We start from the raw sequence: 16,309 nt of genomic DNA on the forward strand, positions 1-16,309 counted from the left end.
TATGCCATGTCTCCATGCTGTGCAGTCCTGGGAGTTATAGTTTCCCAAGGTCCATACCCTTCTCTAGATGCTTCTGCACTGGAGAATAAATGCAGTAGGGGCCCATTTTAAAATGTCACTACTATTATTATTATTATCATCATCATTATCATCATCATTATTATTATCATAATCATTATGCCATGTCTCCAGTCCTGGGAGTTATAGTTTCCCTAGGTCCATACCCTTATCTGGGCACATCTGCACTGGACAATAAATGTAGCAAGGACCCATTTTAAATTCCATCATCATCAACAACACCATCATCATCATCATCATGCAATATCTACATGCTGTGCAGTCCTGAGAGTCATAGTTTTCCAAAGTCTATAGCCTTCCCTTAGTGAATTTACAATATGGAATGAATGCCCTTGCACCCCACTTTAAATGCCATAGCGCCATGTGATGGAGTCTTCCTGGGAGGTATAGTTTCCCAAGGTCCATACCCTTCTCTGGTTGCATCTACACTGTGGAATGAATGAAGTTGGACCTTACTTTTAATGCCCTATCTCCATGAGATGGTCTTAGGAATTGCAGTTTCCCAAGGTCCATGATCATAATAAATTGTGGCAAGTTCTGGGTGGGATGGGCATCCCAAGCCCCCTTCCCTCTCTCCTGAGGAATCTGTAAAAGGACCAACAGTCAGAACTGACCACGGAACAGGAGACTGATTCAAGATTGGGAAAGGCGTCGGGCAAGGCTGCATCCTCTCACCCAACCTTTTTAACTTGTATGCAGAACACATCATGCGATGTGCGGGGCTGGATGAATGCAAAGCTGGGGTGAAAATGGCTGGAAGAAACATCAACAACCTCAGATATGCAGATGACACCACTCTGATGGCCGAAAGCGAGGAGGAGCTGAGGAGCCTTCTAATCAAGGCGAAAGAAGAAAGCGCAAAAGCCGGGTTGCAGCTAAACATCAAAAAAACCAAGATTATGGCAACAAGAATGATTGACAACTGGGAAATAGAGGGAGAAAATGTGGAGGCCGTGACAGACTTTGTATTTCTAGGTGCAAAGATGACTGCAGACGCAGACTGTGGCCAGGAAATCAGAAGACGCTTCCTTCTTGGGAGGAGAGCCATGTCCAGTCTCGATAAAATAGTAAAGAGTAGAGACATCAGACTGGCAACCAAGATCCATTGCCTAGTCCAAGCCATGGTATTCCCTGTAGTCACCTACGGATGTGAGAGCTGGACCAGAGGGAAGGCTGAGCGAAGGAAGAGAGACGCTTTTGAGCTGTGGTGTTGGAGGAAAGTTCTGAGAGTGCCTTGGACTGCGAGAAGATCCAACCAGTCCATCCTCCAGGAAATGAAGCCCGACTGTTCACTGGAGGGAAGGAGAGTAGAGACAAAGCGGAAGTCCTTTGGCCACATCATGAGGAGACAGCAAAGCCTAGAGAAGGGAATGATGCTGGGGAAAGTGGAAGGCAAAAGGAAGAGGGGCCGACGAAGGACAAGATGGATGGATGGCATCCCTGAAATGACTGGACTGACCTTGAAGGAGCTGGGGGTGGTGACGGCCGACAGGGAGCTCTGGGCTGGTCCATGGGGTCACGAAGAGTCGGAGACGACTGAACGAATGAACAACAACAACAACAAGGTCCATGAACCTTCCCTGGGTGCATCTACATTGTGAAATGAATGCAGCTGGACCTTAACATCAGATGGGAAATGTTATTGGTGAGGAGGAGCACACAGACAGGTGTTTTCAGCAAGTGAACCCCAGTTTCTCCAAACTGTGGATGGGCAAACTTGGGCCCTCCAGTTGTTTTGGACTTCGACGGCTGAAGGGGGAAAGGAAGGGGCCTGAGACTGTTAGGAATGATGGGAGTTGAAGTCCAAAACACCTGGAGGGCTCAGGTTTGTTCATGCCTGCTCCAAACTGTGCATCCTTCGCTCCAAAGGAAGACAAAGGGGTCAAAGAAAGGCAAACGAAATGAAACCCAACAGAAGGACCTACCTTCTCCCTGGCCGTATTTGGGACCAGGCATCCAGGAGATGGCCTCCCTGTAGCCAAGCTCCCTGCAGACCACGTGTGCGTTGTTCATGGAGAAGTCGTCGTCACACACGGTGCCCCACTCCGAGTTGTATAAGATCTCTAATCGCCCCTCGTGGGGCCCCGTCTTGGAGTTGACCAGACGGACCTGGATTTTGGGAGTGCTGGCTCCACCGTCCGGGTGCGGCTTTGGAAGCCCATCATCCTGGGCGAAGGTCAGCTGGCTCAGGGACACAGAGAGGAATAAGGTGGCCAAACAGTGGTTGAGGATGAAATCCAGGAACCTTGCCATTTGGGGAGACGGGCTTTCCCTTTCGAAGCCAAGGGCTTGCAGTGGCCGAGATCACAGGTGGGTGCCAAGAAGCAGTCTGTCTGCAGGGACGAAAGAAAAGAAATCAAGCATAAGAAGATTGGAGTAAAGGTTTCCGTGGGTTGTTGTAGGTTTTTTCAGGCTATATGGCCATGTTCTAGAGCAGGGGTCCTCAAACTTTTAAAACCGGGGGCAGTTCACTATCCCTCAGACCGTTGGATAAAATCAATAAAAAAATTCCTCTGCACATTGCAGATATCTGATTTTGCGGTGTGGAAGGGCCCTTCGAGGGAGGGGGTTCTTTCTAGCCTTCTTTAGGCAGAGAATGGGGAATCTTCCTCTTTCTAGTCTGAACAAAATCTGGCTACCAGTATTTTAAAAACTCTAAAATTATAACTGTAAATAAAGAACAACACTCAAACACAGGGGAACTCCAGACAAGAAACAATCAGGGCCAGCTAATCACCTCTCAACAAAGGATTCTCCCTAAAAACTGTCAGGCTATGAAATGGCAATCAAGGTGGCCAATGGAAACATTCATACCTACCTCCAACAGACAAGAGTTCTTTCTCCCACCCTGGATCTTCCACAATTTTCCTAGTTAAAGGTTTTCCTCTGACATGAAGTCCAGTCGTGTCTGACTCTAGGGTGTGGTGCTCATCTGCATTTCTAAGTCGAAGAGCCGGCGTTGTCCGTAGACACCTCCAAGGTCATGTGGCCGGCATGAATGCATGGAGCGCCAGGGCAGCCTCCCTTGGCTGGCTCACACTGCCCATCGGGCCCGATGGGCAGTGTGAGCCTGCCAAGGGAGGAGCAGCCCCGTGTGGCCTACTCGTGCGTAAAGCACCTCACTAGGTGCTTTACGCGTGAGTAGGCCATGCGGAGCAGCTGCCCTTGGCTGGCTCGCGCTGCCCATTGGGCCTGATGGATAGCATGAGCCAGCCAAGGGAGGGGCACTGTGTGGGGGGCGCAGTCTTCCTCCGCAGGCCGGATAAGGGCCCTTGGCAGGCCGGAAGTGGCCCGCGGGCCGTAGTTTGAGGACCCCTGGTCTAGAGGCATTCTCTCCATGCAGTCATTTATTTATTTATTTATTTGCTATACTTGTATACCGCTGCTTCTCAGCCTAGCCGGCGACTCAGCGCGGTTTACAACAAAATATAACAATCGGCAGTATACAGTTTAAAAGCATAAAAAACATAATACACAATACATATATCAACAAACAATCCAATTCAACTCCTGACTAAAATCGTGATCCAGTTTCGTCGTCCATATTGCCAGTCCTTTAATCATTACATTCCTTGCACTGAGTTAACTGAATGCCTGCTCGAACATCCAGGTTTTTAGTCTTCTTCGGAATACCATGAATGAGGGGGCTGATCTTACCTCCATGGGAAGGGCGTTCCATAGCTGCGGGGCCACCACAGAAAAGGCCCTGTCTCTCGTCCCCGCCAGCCGCACCTGTGAAGCAGGCGAGATAGAGAGCAGGGCCTCCCCTGCTCTCATGCCGGCCACATGACCTTGGAGGTGTCTACGGACAACGCTGGCTCTTCGACTTAGAAATGCAGATGAGCACCACACCCCAGAGTCAGACACAACTGGACTTCTGTTGAAATTGTCCACATGCTTGTGTATTTCAATGGCTTCTCTGTGTAGTCTGACATGGTGGTTGTGAGAGTGGTCCAGCATTTCTGTGTTCTCAAATAAAATGCTGTGTCAAATAAAATGCTGTGACAATTTCAACAGAAAGGAGGAAACCATGAAAATGAACAAAATCTGCCTACCAGTATTAAAAAAAAAACTCTAAAAGTACAACAGCACAACAACAGAGAGGAAACAAACAAGGACATCTAATCACCTCTCAACAAAAGTTTGCTCCAGGCACTGTCAGGCCATTATATGCTAATCAAGGTGGTCAGTTGAAACATAGCTCCAGCAGACAAGAGTCCTTTGTCTCACTCTGGTCATTCCACAGATACATAAACCCATTTTCCTAGTTCTAACAGACCTCACTACCTCTGAGGATGCTTGCCATAGATGCAGGCGAAACGTCAGGAGAGAATGCCTCTAGAACATGGCCATATAGCCCAAAAAAACCTACAACAACCCAGTGATTCCAGCCATGAAAACCTTCAACAATACATTTTCTAGTGAAGTGTTTGCTCCGTTTAAACAAAGTAATTTCTTTGTGGCTTTTCACTTTCATGGGGGTCTTCTAATTGCAGTGAATGTGGAGGGCTGGGAGTATTGTTGGCCCTTCCTCCTTTTAAAAATCCCTTCTTGTTGTTGGGTTTCCGCCTCCCCGCAAAGTCACATAGTGAACAAAAGAGCGGAGGATGCCAAAACATGACTGATAGGTTGATCTCTCATATAGCTTGCGGTTCGCAATAGAGACAGCCCCCCCCCCCCCCCCATCCAAGGCTGCCTGATATTACATCACAATATAAATTTCCATGACTGAATGTCTGGTTTTAAACCACCATCTCTAGCCCATCCGAAAGCCCTCTCCTCTTTTACGGAGAAGAGTTTGGCATCCGCTGCCTGTGGTTCTCTGAAGCCCACAAACTCCTGCTAATAGTGCAAGCTAATTCAGAATGTGGTTGCTTGGCCACATTGCCTGGAAGTGTTTTGAGGCTTTGGGATTCCGCAGGGAAAGGGTTGAAAACAAAGGGGGAAATGTGAGCTGGGCTGTCTTGGCTGCGAGCTGAGCCACCCTCTCCATCGCTGGCTCTTTCCGCAGAGTTATTCCTTTTGTTATCCAGCATTGCTTCACGTGAAACGGTAAGGGAGGCTGTAACGAAGATCAACGACAACTTAGGCAGGGGGAAGAGGCAATCCCACCTCAATATTATTATCAAGTGACCAACTGTATTAACAATGTTAATTATTGATGTATTAGGTAGATTCGCCGCCACCACCTCAATTATATGTCTGAGGAAAACATAAGTGTGAATGTGAAATGGATAAAGTTTGTTCAAGCCCTTAGTTCAGTGTTTCTCAACCTGGGGGTCGGGACCCCTGAGGGGGTTGCGAAGGGTTGTCAGAGGGGTCGCTAAAGACCATCTGAAAACGCAGTATTTTCTGATGGTCATGGGGATTCCATGTGGGAAGTTTGAGCCAATTCTATCATTGGTGGAGTTCAGAATGTTCTTTGATTGTAGTGAACTATAAATCCCAGCAACTACAACTCCCAAAAGTCAAGGTCTATTTTCCCCAGACTCCACCAGTGTTCACATTTGCACATCTTGAGCATTTGTGACAAGTTTGGTCCAGATCCATCATTGCTTGAGTCTACAGTGCTCTCTGGATGTAGGTGAACTACAACTCCAAAACTCAAGGTCAGTGCCCACCAAACCCTGCCAGTATATTCCGTTGGTCATGGGAGTTGTGTGTGCCAAGATTGGTTCAATTCCATCATTGGTGGAGTTCAGAACGCTCTTTGATTATATGTGAACTATAAATCCCAGCAACTACAACTCCCAAATTACAAAATCAGTCCTCCCCCAACCCCACCAGCATTTACATGTGGGTGCATTGGGTATTTGTGCCCAATTTGGTCCAGTGAATGAAAATACATCTTGCATATCTGATATTTACATTATGATTTATAACAGTAGTAAAATGACTGTTATGAAGTAGCAACAAAAACAATGTTATGGTTGGGGGTCACCACAACATGAGGGACTGTATTAAGGGGTCACGGCATTAGGAAGATTGAGAACCACTGCCTTAGTTCTTCTTCAATGGATGCTTCTTTCGCTGACTGGACTGAAATTAAGTTGTCTTTAGGCTAGCTGAGATCTAAGGAGTGTGATAGACCGAGGCAGACACCAGTTTAAGATGAAATTAGAAACAGGTTTATTTAAACTTAGTGAACAAATCAACTCTTAATCAGACTGGTACAAAAGCGTAATGCGGTTACTGAGGCTTAGCTGGTTAAACAAGTAATCTTCTCTTAAGACTTTCACTTTTGTTCCCTGTGAGTTCCTTGCTTCACACTGTTCACTACACTGACACAGTGTGTCCCTGAGAACAGCCCACTGACTGCCTCACAGAGCAAACAGCTTTCCTACACTGACCCTACTATGTACAGTGATCCAGGAACCTTTGCCTTTCCTATGCTCTAACTCCAAGGCTCACTTCAAAAGTTTTCCCTTCCTGTCTAAATTTCCACTCAGCTCCCTCTTCATAACTATCCTTCTATCCTCTTTGATGTTTAAAGCTCTTCTCCCAGCTTGTCAAAAGCCACAGCCTTTTTCCCTCTAAAAGCTAACTCCTCCCCTGATTGCTCTAGCCAATCAGGAGTCGGCTGACTTCTCCCTCTTGCCTCTTAGCCTTCCTGCCTATCTCCCAACATGTCAGCTACTGACTTCAAGGCCTCAGCCTTCCTGGCAAAAGGTTAGATTCATCACAGAGGCCATGTGCGTGGAATAGTTTGCAAGATATGGTCAGAAAAACCCAACATGACTTCTCCATCCATGATTAGTATTCCCCAGCAGCAGCTTCTTCTTCTTAGGCGATCCCTTGTAGTCCGAGGATGATGGTCCTCCAAGTTCGGTGTTCTGGGGGTGGGTTTGTAGGTGGCTGTGGAGCCCTATTCTTGACTTGCATCTTCTCCCACAGTGAGGGCATCGGTTTCCAGGTGGGAGGCGGTCTCGGTCCTGATTGGCTTGATGTGCCTTCCTCTTGGCACGTTTCTCTCTTTCACCCTCCATTAATGCCTCTTCAAATTCTACAGCACTGCTGGTCACAGCTGACCTCCAGTTGGAGCACTCAAGGCCCAGGGCTTCCCTGTTCTCAGTGTCTATGCCAGAGTTTTCAAGATTGGCTTTGAGCCCATCTTTAAATCTCTTTTCCTGTCCACCAACATTCCGTTTTCCATTCTTGAGTTCGGAGTAGAGCAACTGCTTTGGGAGACGGTGGTCGGGCATCCGGACTACGTGGCCGGTCCAGCGGAGTTGATGGCGGAGGACCATTGCTTCGATGCTGGTAGTCTTTGCTTCTTCCAGCACGCTGACGTTTGTCCGCTTGTCTTCCCAAGAGATTTGCAGGATTTTCCGGAGGCAGCGCTGATGGAATCGTTCCAGGAATTGCATGCGATGCCTGTAGACAGTCCATGTTTCGCAGGCATAGAGCAGGGTTGGAAGGGGAATAGCTTTATAGACAAGCACCTTGCTATCCCTACGGATGTCCCGTCCTCAAACACTCTCTGCTTCATTCGGAAGAATGCTGCACTTGCAGAGCTCAGACGGTGTTGTATTTCGGTGTCGATGTTGACTTTGGTGGAGAGGTGGCTGCCAAGGTAGTGGAAATGATCAACATTTTCCAATGTTACACCATTAAGTTGTATCTCTGGCATCTCTTGGAGAGGGATTGTATCTCTTGGAGAGGGATTGGCTGGTGACTGCTGGAAGAACACTTTGGTTTTCTTGATGCTCAATGACAGGCCGAGCTTCTCGTATGCTTCTGCGAAGGTGTTTAGAGTGGCTTGTAGATCTGCTTCTGAATGCGCACAGACGACGTTGTCATCAGCATACTGGAGTTCTATAATAGATGTTGTTGTAACCTTGGTTTTGGCTTTCAGTCTGCTGAGGTTAAACAGGTGTCCGAGAGATGATTTCCACTCCGGTGGGAAGCTTCCCATCAACAAGGTGAAGTATCATCACGATGAAGATGGAGAATAAAGTTGGGGCAATAACACATCCCTGTTTGACACTTGATTCCACCTTTAAAAGGTCACTTTGGGAGCCATTGTTGTCCAAAACTGTTGCCATCATGTCATCATGGAGGAGCCTCAGGATGTTCCCAGCAGCTACTGAAATACAGTCAAAGAGCAGGCGTCTGGGAAGGAGTGGGTCATAAGTTTTAGTATCGAGTAGCAAATGGGATAAAAGGGAAAAGTGGGTGGTGGTGGGAGATTATTATTTTCATCACATTTGCTTCTCTGGTCAATTTTATTTAAGTTTGCCTTGAAAACTGGAAGAAGGCTGCCTAATCACATCAAAACCCTATGGCCAGAGCTTGCAAAGTTGTATATGGATCACTACTCCCAGATTTCCCAAGCCAGCAGAAATAAATATCCAGTTGTTGTTGTTGTCGTCGTTCATTCGTTCAGTCGCTTCCAACTCTTTGTGACTTCATGGACCAGTCCACGCCAGAGCTCCCTGTTGGTTGTCACCACCCCCAGCTCCTTCAAGGTCAATCCAGTCACTTCAAGGATACCATCCATCCACCTCGCCCTTGGTCAGCCCCTCTTCCTTTTTCCTTCCATTTCCCCCAGCATCATGGTCTTCTCTATGCTTTCCTGTCTTCTCATGATGTGGCCAAAGTACTTCATCTTGGCCTTGTCCTCGTGGGCAACAAGTTAAACATGAGCCAACAATGTGATGTGGCGGCAAAAAAAGCCAATGGGATTTTGGCCTGCATCAATAGGAGCATAGTGTCGAGATCTAGGGAAGTCATGCTCCCCATGCTCTATTCCGCTTTGGTTAGACCACACCTGGAATATTGTGTCCAATTCTGGACACCACAATTCAAGAGAGATATTGACAAGCTGGAATGTGTCCAGAGGAGGGCGACTCAAATGATCAAGGGTCTGGAGAACAAGCCCTATGAGGAGCGGCTTAAGGAGCTGGGCATGTTTAGCCTGAAGAAGAGAAGGATGAGAGGAGATATGATAGCCATGCATAAATATGTGAGAGGAAGTCACAGGGAGGAGGGAGCAAGCTTGTTTTCTGCTTCCCTGGAGACTAGGACACAATGGAATAATGGCTTCAAACTACAAGACAGGAGATTCCATCTGAACATGAGAAAGAACTTCCTGACTGTGAGAGCCGTTCAGCAGTGGAACTCTCTGCCCCGGAGTGTGGTTGAGGCTCCTTCTTTGGAAGCTTTTAAACAGAGGCTGGATGGCCATCTGTCAGGGGTGATTTGAATGCAATATTCCTGCTTCTTGGCAGAATGGGGTTGGACTGGATGGCCCATGAGGTCTCTTCCAACTCTTTGATTCTATGATTTTCAAGCTTCTAAAGACTTTGTATAGGAAAATCCTTAGGGCCTCTCAGCTGAGGGACCCCGGCTTCTCGCTGGGCACAAAGAGCACGTTGCTATAGGCCCAGCGCATGACAGCACAACCACAATGTCAGACTACACAAAGAAGCCATTGAAATCCACAAGAAGTGTGTGGACAATTTCAACAGAAAGGAGGAAACCATGAAAATTAACATAATGTGCAATGTGAGTTGACACAACGCTGCATTCGTCAGGCTGAGTATATTCACCCAGCAGTTGGCATCATTGGCACAGTCATTTCTGTGGTTTCCTCCGATCATATTAAGTTGCCCTGTGATTTGCAGGGAAGGGTTTTATGACAGCTCCGTGTGGCTGCCAACCGCAAGGGGCCACCGTGTGTGGCCTGACGGTTTTGCAAGCACTTCCAAGCATCAGACGGCTTTTCCTTGACATACAGGTATATAGGGGCGCAGTGCATTGTAGAAGGTCCACAGGGCTCTGAGGCTGGTTTAATGGCATCTCCATATTCCCCTCTCCCTGCCCTAGAATAGTACAATTTTCATGTCTATTTCATCAGTGGCGCAGTGGGTTAAACCCTTGTACCGACAGGACTGAAAACCGACAGGTCAGAGGTTCCAAACCAGGGAGAGCGAGGGTGAGCTCCCCCTGTCAGCTCTAGCTCTCCATGTGGGGACATGAGAGAAGCCTCCTACAAGGATGGTAAAACATCAAAACTTCCAGGCAACGTAGATCAATAGGTGCCGCCACTACGGGAAGGTAACGGCGCTCCATATAGTCATGCTGGCCACATGACCTTGGAGGTGTCTATGGGCAATACTGGCTTAGAAATGGAGATGAGCACCAACCCCCAGAGTTGGACACAACTGGACTTAATGACAGGGGACAACCTTTACCTATGTGTAGGAGCCCCTGATGGCACAGTGGGATAAACCCTGAAGACCGACAGGTCGCATGATCGAATCCAGGGAGAGTGCAGATGAGCTCCCTCTGTCAGCTCCAGCTCCCCATGTGGGACATGAGAGAAGCCTCCCACAAGGATGGTAAAACATTAAAACGTCCAGGCAACGTCCCCTGGGCAACGTCCTTGCAGACGGCCAATTCTCTCACACCAGAAGCGACTTGCGGTTTCTCGAGGAGCTCTTGACACGAAAACAACAACAACAAAACACAACTATTTCTTTAAAAGCTGCAATCCTTTGCACATTTACCTGGGTGTATGAGGGCGCATCTACATTGTACAATTAATTGAGCCATGGCTCAATTATATGGAATCATGGGAACTGTAGTTTGACAACTTCTAAAGACTCCTCTGCCAAACAGTGCCGGTGTCTCGCAAAACTACAGATTCCATGATCCCATAGTATTGAGCCATAGCAGTTAAAGTGATCTTAAATTGCACTAATTCTACAGTGTTGATCTAGCACAAGCAAACCTGGGCCCTCCAGGTGTTTTGGACTTCAACTCCCACAATTCCTAACAGCCTACCGGCTGTTAGGAATTGTGGGAGTTGAAGTCCAAAACACCTGGAGGGCCTAAGTTTCCCCATATCTGGTGTAAATGCACCTCGAGCAGAAAACAAGTCTGATTCCATAGCTGGCATTCAGTACTGAAGGTATAGATTTCTAACAGAGTCCATATGGTTGGGCTTAAAAATTATAGGAGGATAGATTTTGGCAAAATCTTTTGGCCGAAAGAGGAGATTGGATTGGTCAGATCCATTTGGTCAGGTTGGTCAGCTCCATTTTAATTGGGGGTTTGAAACAGAAATTGGACATAAGGATATAGCTATGCTGGATTTCTAGCAGTAAGCTGTGGGTTGGACTAGATGACCTCCAGGGATCCCATTCAGCTCAATTATTCAATGTCGCTTCTGTTGTAGTGAATTGACTACTGTCTAGATCCAGGGAAGTCATGCTCCCCTCTATTATGTCTTGGCCAGACCACACCTGGAATCACACTGTGGTTGAGGGGAGAAAGGAAGGGGCCTAAGGCTGTTAGGGATTGTGGGAGTTGGAGTCCAAAACACCTGGAAGGCCAAAACTTTCTCATTCCTGTTCTACAATATAGATGCACTTGGAGACAACTATAGCGCTACTTATGCATGCCTACTTTGAAGTATGTCTTCAGTGATGCTCAGCCTGTCATTGAACATCGAGAAAACCAAAGTACTCTTCCAGCAGTCACCAACCAACCCATCTGCAAGGCCACAAATACAGCTTAATGGTGTAACATTAGAAAATGACCATTTCTACTACCTTGTCAGCCACCTCTCCACAAAAGTCAACATTGACACTGAAATACAACACCACTTGAGCTCTGCAAGTGCAGCATTTTTCCGAATGAAGCAGAGAGTGGTTGAGGACCGGGACATCCGTTGTTTATAGAGCTATTGCCCTACCAACCCTGCTATATGCCTGCGAAACGTGGACTGTCTACAGACATCAACATTGAGACTGAATTACAACACCGCCTGAGCTCTGCGAGTACAGCTTTTTTCCAAATGAAGCACAGAGTGTTTGAGGACCGGAAAATCCGTAGGGACACCAAGGTGATTGTTTATAAAGCTATCGTCCTCCCAACCCTGCTATATGCCTGCGAAACGTGGACTGTCTACAGACATCAACATTGGGACTGAATTACAGCACTGCCTGAGCTCTGCGAGTACAGCTTTTTTCCAAATGAAGCACAGAGTGTTGGAGGACCAGGACATCCGTAGGGATACCAAGGTGCTTGTTTATAAAGCTATTGTCCTACCAACCCTGCTATGTGCCTACGAAACGTGGACTGTCTACAGACATCAACATTGACACTGAATTACAACACCGCCTGAGCTCTGCAAGTACAGCTTTTTAGGAATTGTGGGAGTTGGAGTCCAAAACACCTGGAGGCAGCATTTTTCCAAATGAAGCACAGAGTGTTAGAGGACCGGAACATCCATAGGGATACCAAGGTGCTTGTTTATAAAGCTATTGCCCTACCAACCCTGCTATATGCCTGCGAAACGTGGACTGTCTACAGACATCAACATTGAGACTGAAATACAACACTGCCTGAGCTCTGCGAGTACAGCTTTTTTCCAAATGAAGCACAAATTGTTGGAGGACCGGGACATCTGTAGGGATACCAAAGTGCTTGTTTATAAAGCTATGCCTGTGAAATGTGGACTGTCTACAGACGTCACATGCAACTCCTGGAACGATTTCATCAGTGTTGCCTCAGAAAAATCCTGCAAATCTTTTGGGAAGACAGGCGGACAAATGTCTGCGTGCTGGAAGAAGCAAAGACCACCAGCATTGAAGCAATGGTCCTCCACTATCAACTCTGCTGGATCGGCCACGTTGTCCGGATGCCCGACCACCATCTCCCAAAGCAGTTGCTCTACTCCGAACTCAAGAATGGAAAACGGAATGTTGGAGGACAGGAAAAGAGATTTAAAGATGGGCTCAAAGCCAACCTAAAAAAACTCTGGCATAGACACTGAGAATTGGGAAGCCTGGCCCTTGAGTGCTCCAGCTGGAGGTCAGCTGTGACCAGCAGTGCTGTAGAATTTGAAGAGGACCGAATGGAGGGCAAAAGGGAGAAACATGCCAAGAGGAAGGCGTGTCAAGCCAACCCCGACCGGAACCACCTTCTACCTGGATACCGATGCCCTCACTGTGGGAGAAGATGCGGATCAAGAATTGGGCTCCACAGTCACCTATGGACCCACCGCCAGGACACCGATCTTGGAAGGCAATCCTACTTGGACAACGAGGGATCGCCTAAGTAAGTAAGTAAGCAAGAAGTATGTCTTCAGTTATGCTTGCTCACAGCTAAGTGGTATAAACACTTTGAGCCTTGACATTCATGTGGCTCTTTCCCTATTCAATTTGCAGTGTTTTCTCCCATCTGCAACAATAGGTAGATCACTCCTATTCCACATAGAGTGCTAGAGACACCTTGAAACATCAGTGTCGTCTTAATTGGAGCCACTTCTGTCCGAATTAAGAACCGTGCAGGCAGCTGGGGGGAAGCAAGCCAGACAGATTCCTGAAATGCTAAACAAAATTGCCGAACACTTACTGCCCCAACTTGCAAACAATTAGTAGCCATCGTCTTTCTGCCTCATTAGCAGGGAGAATTCATGACTGAGAGGTTCTGGATGGCAACAGACTCGTCTTTCCAAGTACCCTCTTAACACAAGGAGACTGTGTTGTGGAAGGCTTTCATGGCTGGAATCACTGGATTACTGTTGGAAACTAGGCAAGTGGGGTTTATATATCTATGGAATAATGTCCAGGGTGGGAGAAAGAACTCTTGTCTGCCTGGGGTAAGTGTAAATGCTGCAATTGGCCACTTTGATTCACATTGAATAGCCTTGCAGCTTCAAAGCTTGGCTGCTTCCTGCCTGGGAATCTTATTTGAGAACAAGACCAAGGTGCTTGTTTATAAAGCTGTTGTCCTCCCAACCCTGCTATATGCCTGCGAAACGTGGACTGTCTACAGATGTCACATGCAACTCCTGGAATGATTCCATCAGTGTTGCCACTGAAAAATCCTGCAAATCTCTTGGGAAGACAAGTGGACAAATGTCAGCTTGCTGGAAGAAGCAAAGACCACCAACATTAAAGTGATGGTCCTCTGCCATCAACTCCACTGGATCGGCCACGTTGTCCAGATGCCCGGCCACCGTCTCCCAAAGCAGTTGCTCTACTATGAACTCAAGAACGGAAAACGGAACACTGGTGGACAGGAAAAGAGATTGAAAGATGGGCTTAAAGCCAACTTTCAAAGCTGTGGCATAGACAATGAGATCAAGCCAACTCTGACCAGGACCACCTTCTACTTGGAAACCAATGTCCTCACTACGGGAAAACATGTGGATCAAGAATAGAGCTCTACAGCCACCTACAGACCCACCGCCAAGACACTACACTTGGAGGACAGTCATCCTCTGGCTATGAGGGATCACGTAAGAAAAGATCTGGAAATGTTTTGTTTCTATCCCTCTTGATCCGTCAGGAAGTAGCAGCCAATCGTTGAAGGACCAAGGCAGTGACATCTCCAGCTCATCCCTTGTTGGTAAATCAGGCAGCACGTCAACGACTTAAATCAAGAAATAGTTTTCTAAGATCTACAGAGACACTCGCTGGAACATCTCAGCAAGCAAGAGTCCAAAAGTGGCAGGTGAAACCCCAGAAACTCAATCAATGGCTGATACCAAATGAGAGACTCCCCCCTGGGCACACAGAAGACTTGGTGACTTGGAAGGTGCTGAACAGACTGCGCTCTGGCACCACAAGATGCAGAGCCAACCTTAAGAAATGGGGCTACAAATTGGAGGAGGTGGGGTTCACAGATTCTTTTTGCACGGTCTGCCAAGGCTTTAATGGTACTTCTTTTTTGACTTGGGTGATGGTTGGAGTTTTTGTGTAGGTATGTATCTGTGTGGGTTTTCTGTAGTCTACATAGGGACCACCAAACGCAGCGCCCAAACACGAATCAAGGAACATGAAAGGCACCGCAGACTACTTCAACCAGAGAAATCAGCCATAGCAGAGCACCTGAGGAACCAGCCTGGACACAGCATATTATTTGAGAACACAGAAATGCTGGTCCACTCCAACAACCACCATGTCAGACTACACAGAGAAGCCATTGAAATCCACAAGAAGCAGGTGGACAATTTCAACAGAAAGGAAGAGACCATGAAAATGAACAAAATCTGGCTACCAGTATTAAAAAACTCTAAAATTACAACAGCAAAACAGCAGAGAGGAAACAACCAGGCACATCTTAACACCTCTCAACAAAACATTTTCCCAGGCTCAGCCGGGCCTTCAAATGCTAATGAAGGTGGTCAGCTGAAACATTCACACCTAGCTCCAGCAGAGAAGAGCTCTTTGCCCCACCCCAGTCATTCCACAGATATATAAACCCATTTTCCTATTTCCAACAGACCTCACTACCTCTGAGGATGCTTGCCATAGATGCAGGCGAAACGTCAGGAGAAATGCCTCTAGAACATGGTCATATAGCCCGAAAAAAACCCACAAGAACCTAAATAAATCCCTCTTGGTCTGCCTTTCAAAAAGCCCCAAAGCAGTGACACCAAGGACTGAGCTGGGCATTTTGGGTGGGCAAAGTGTGCACTCCACTGAGTCCAGAAAAAAAGGAGGATGTACCGGTATCCATCCTCTGCCTTTCCCTCCAAGTCGGTATCAGAGTCCACAAAAAGTTTTGTTGTTCATTCGTTCAGTCGTCTCCGACTCTTCGTGACCTCATGGACCAGCCCACGCCAGAGCTCCCTGTCAGCCGTTACCACCCCCAGCTCCCTCAAGGTCAGTCCAGTCACTTCAAGGATGCCATCCATCCATCTTGCCCTTGGTCGGCCCCTCTTCCTTTTGCCTTCCACTTTCCCCAGCATAATTGTCTTCTCTAGGCTTTCCTGTCTCCTCATGATGTACAAAAAGTAAGGAGAACTATATCTCAAAAGGAGGATAGATATGATAAATTATTCCCACCTTGACCTGCCATGAGTAGCCTCACCAATAAGTATAGTCAAATATTTTTAATGGTTGCCCTTACCTAGTAGCAGTGGGCAAAACCCTCGGAGAGGAGCGGCTATCCTTGCGCAAAGTGCTTCTCTTCTCCTGGACTGAGCTGTGGAGCAGTTGTGGGCTGCTTCTTGTTCTGGCACATTTCAGAGTTCTCCTCCAAAACCCCTCCCAGGGCCCACCCCTTCCAAAACTCAACCAACAGGCAACTCGGATGCAATGGGTGATATCATGCAGATGTTGCTTTCACCCCACCCCCCCACTCCTCCCCACCCCCAGTAATCCGAGAGCTGCCTTTTGGCATTCCTGGAGCACTTCTGCTTGGAAGCCATAGAGAAGAGGAGTGGGGTGGGGGGTGAACTGCTTTCTAAGAAAACTGTGCAGACAAACCA

General features: G+C 47.4%; 1 protein-coding gene across 1 annotated transcript in view; it reads right to left on the reverse strand.

Moving 5' to 3' along the window:
* LOXL2 (lysyl oxidase like 2) overlaps window positions 1-16,061 on the reverse strand; it is a 104,636-nt gene extending 88,575 nt beyond the window's left edge. The window contains exons 1-2 of the mRNA XM_060787451.2: window positions 15,949-16,061; window positions 2,004-2,411 (exon numbers count right to left, since the gene is read on the reverse strand). Coding sequence (XP_060643434.2) covers window positions 2,004-2,331 — 328 coding nt within the window. The 5' untranslated portion in view covers window positions 2,332-2,411; window positions 15,949-16,061. The remainder of the gene's footprint in view (window positions 1-2,003; window positions 2,412-15,948) is intronic.
* Between the last annotated feature and the right edge of the window lie 248 nt (window positions 16,062-16,309).

This window comes from Anolis sagrei, chromosome 7 (genome assembly GCF_037176765.1).
Source record: "Anolis sagrei isolate rAnoSag1 chromosome 7, rAnoSag1.mat, whole genome shotgun sequence".
NCBI classification, from domain to species: domain Eukaryota; kingdom Metazoa; phylum Chordata; class Lepidosauria; order Squamata; family Dactyloidae; genus Anolis; species Anolis sagrei.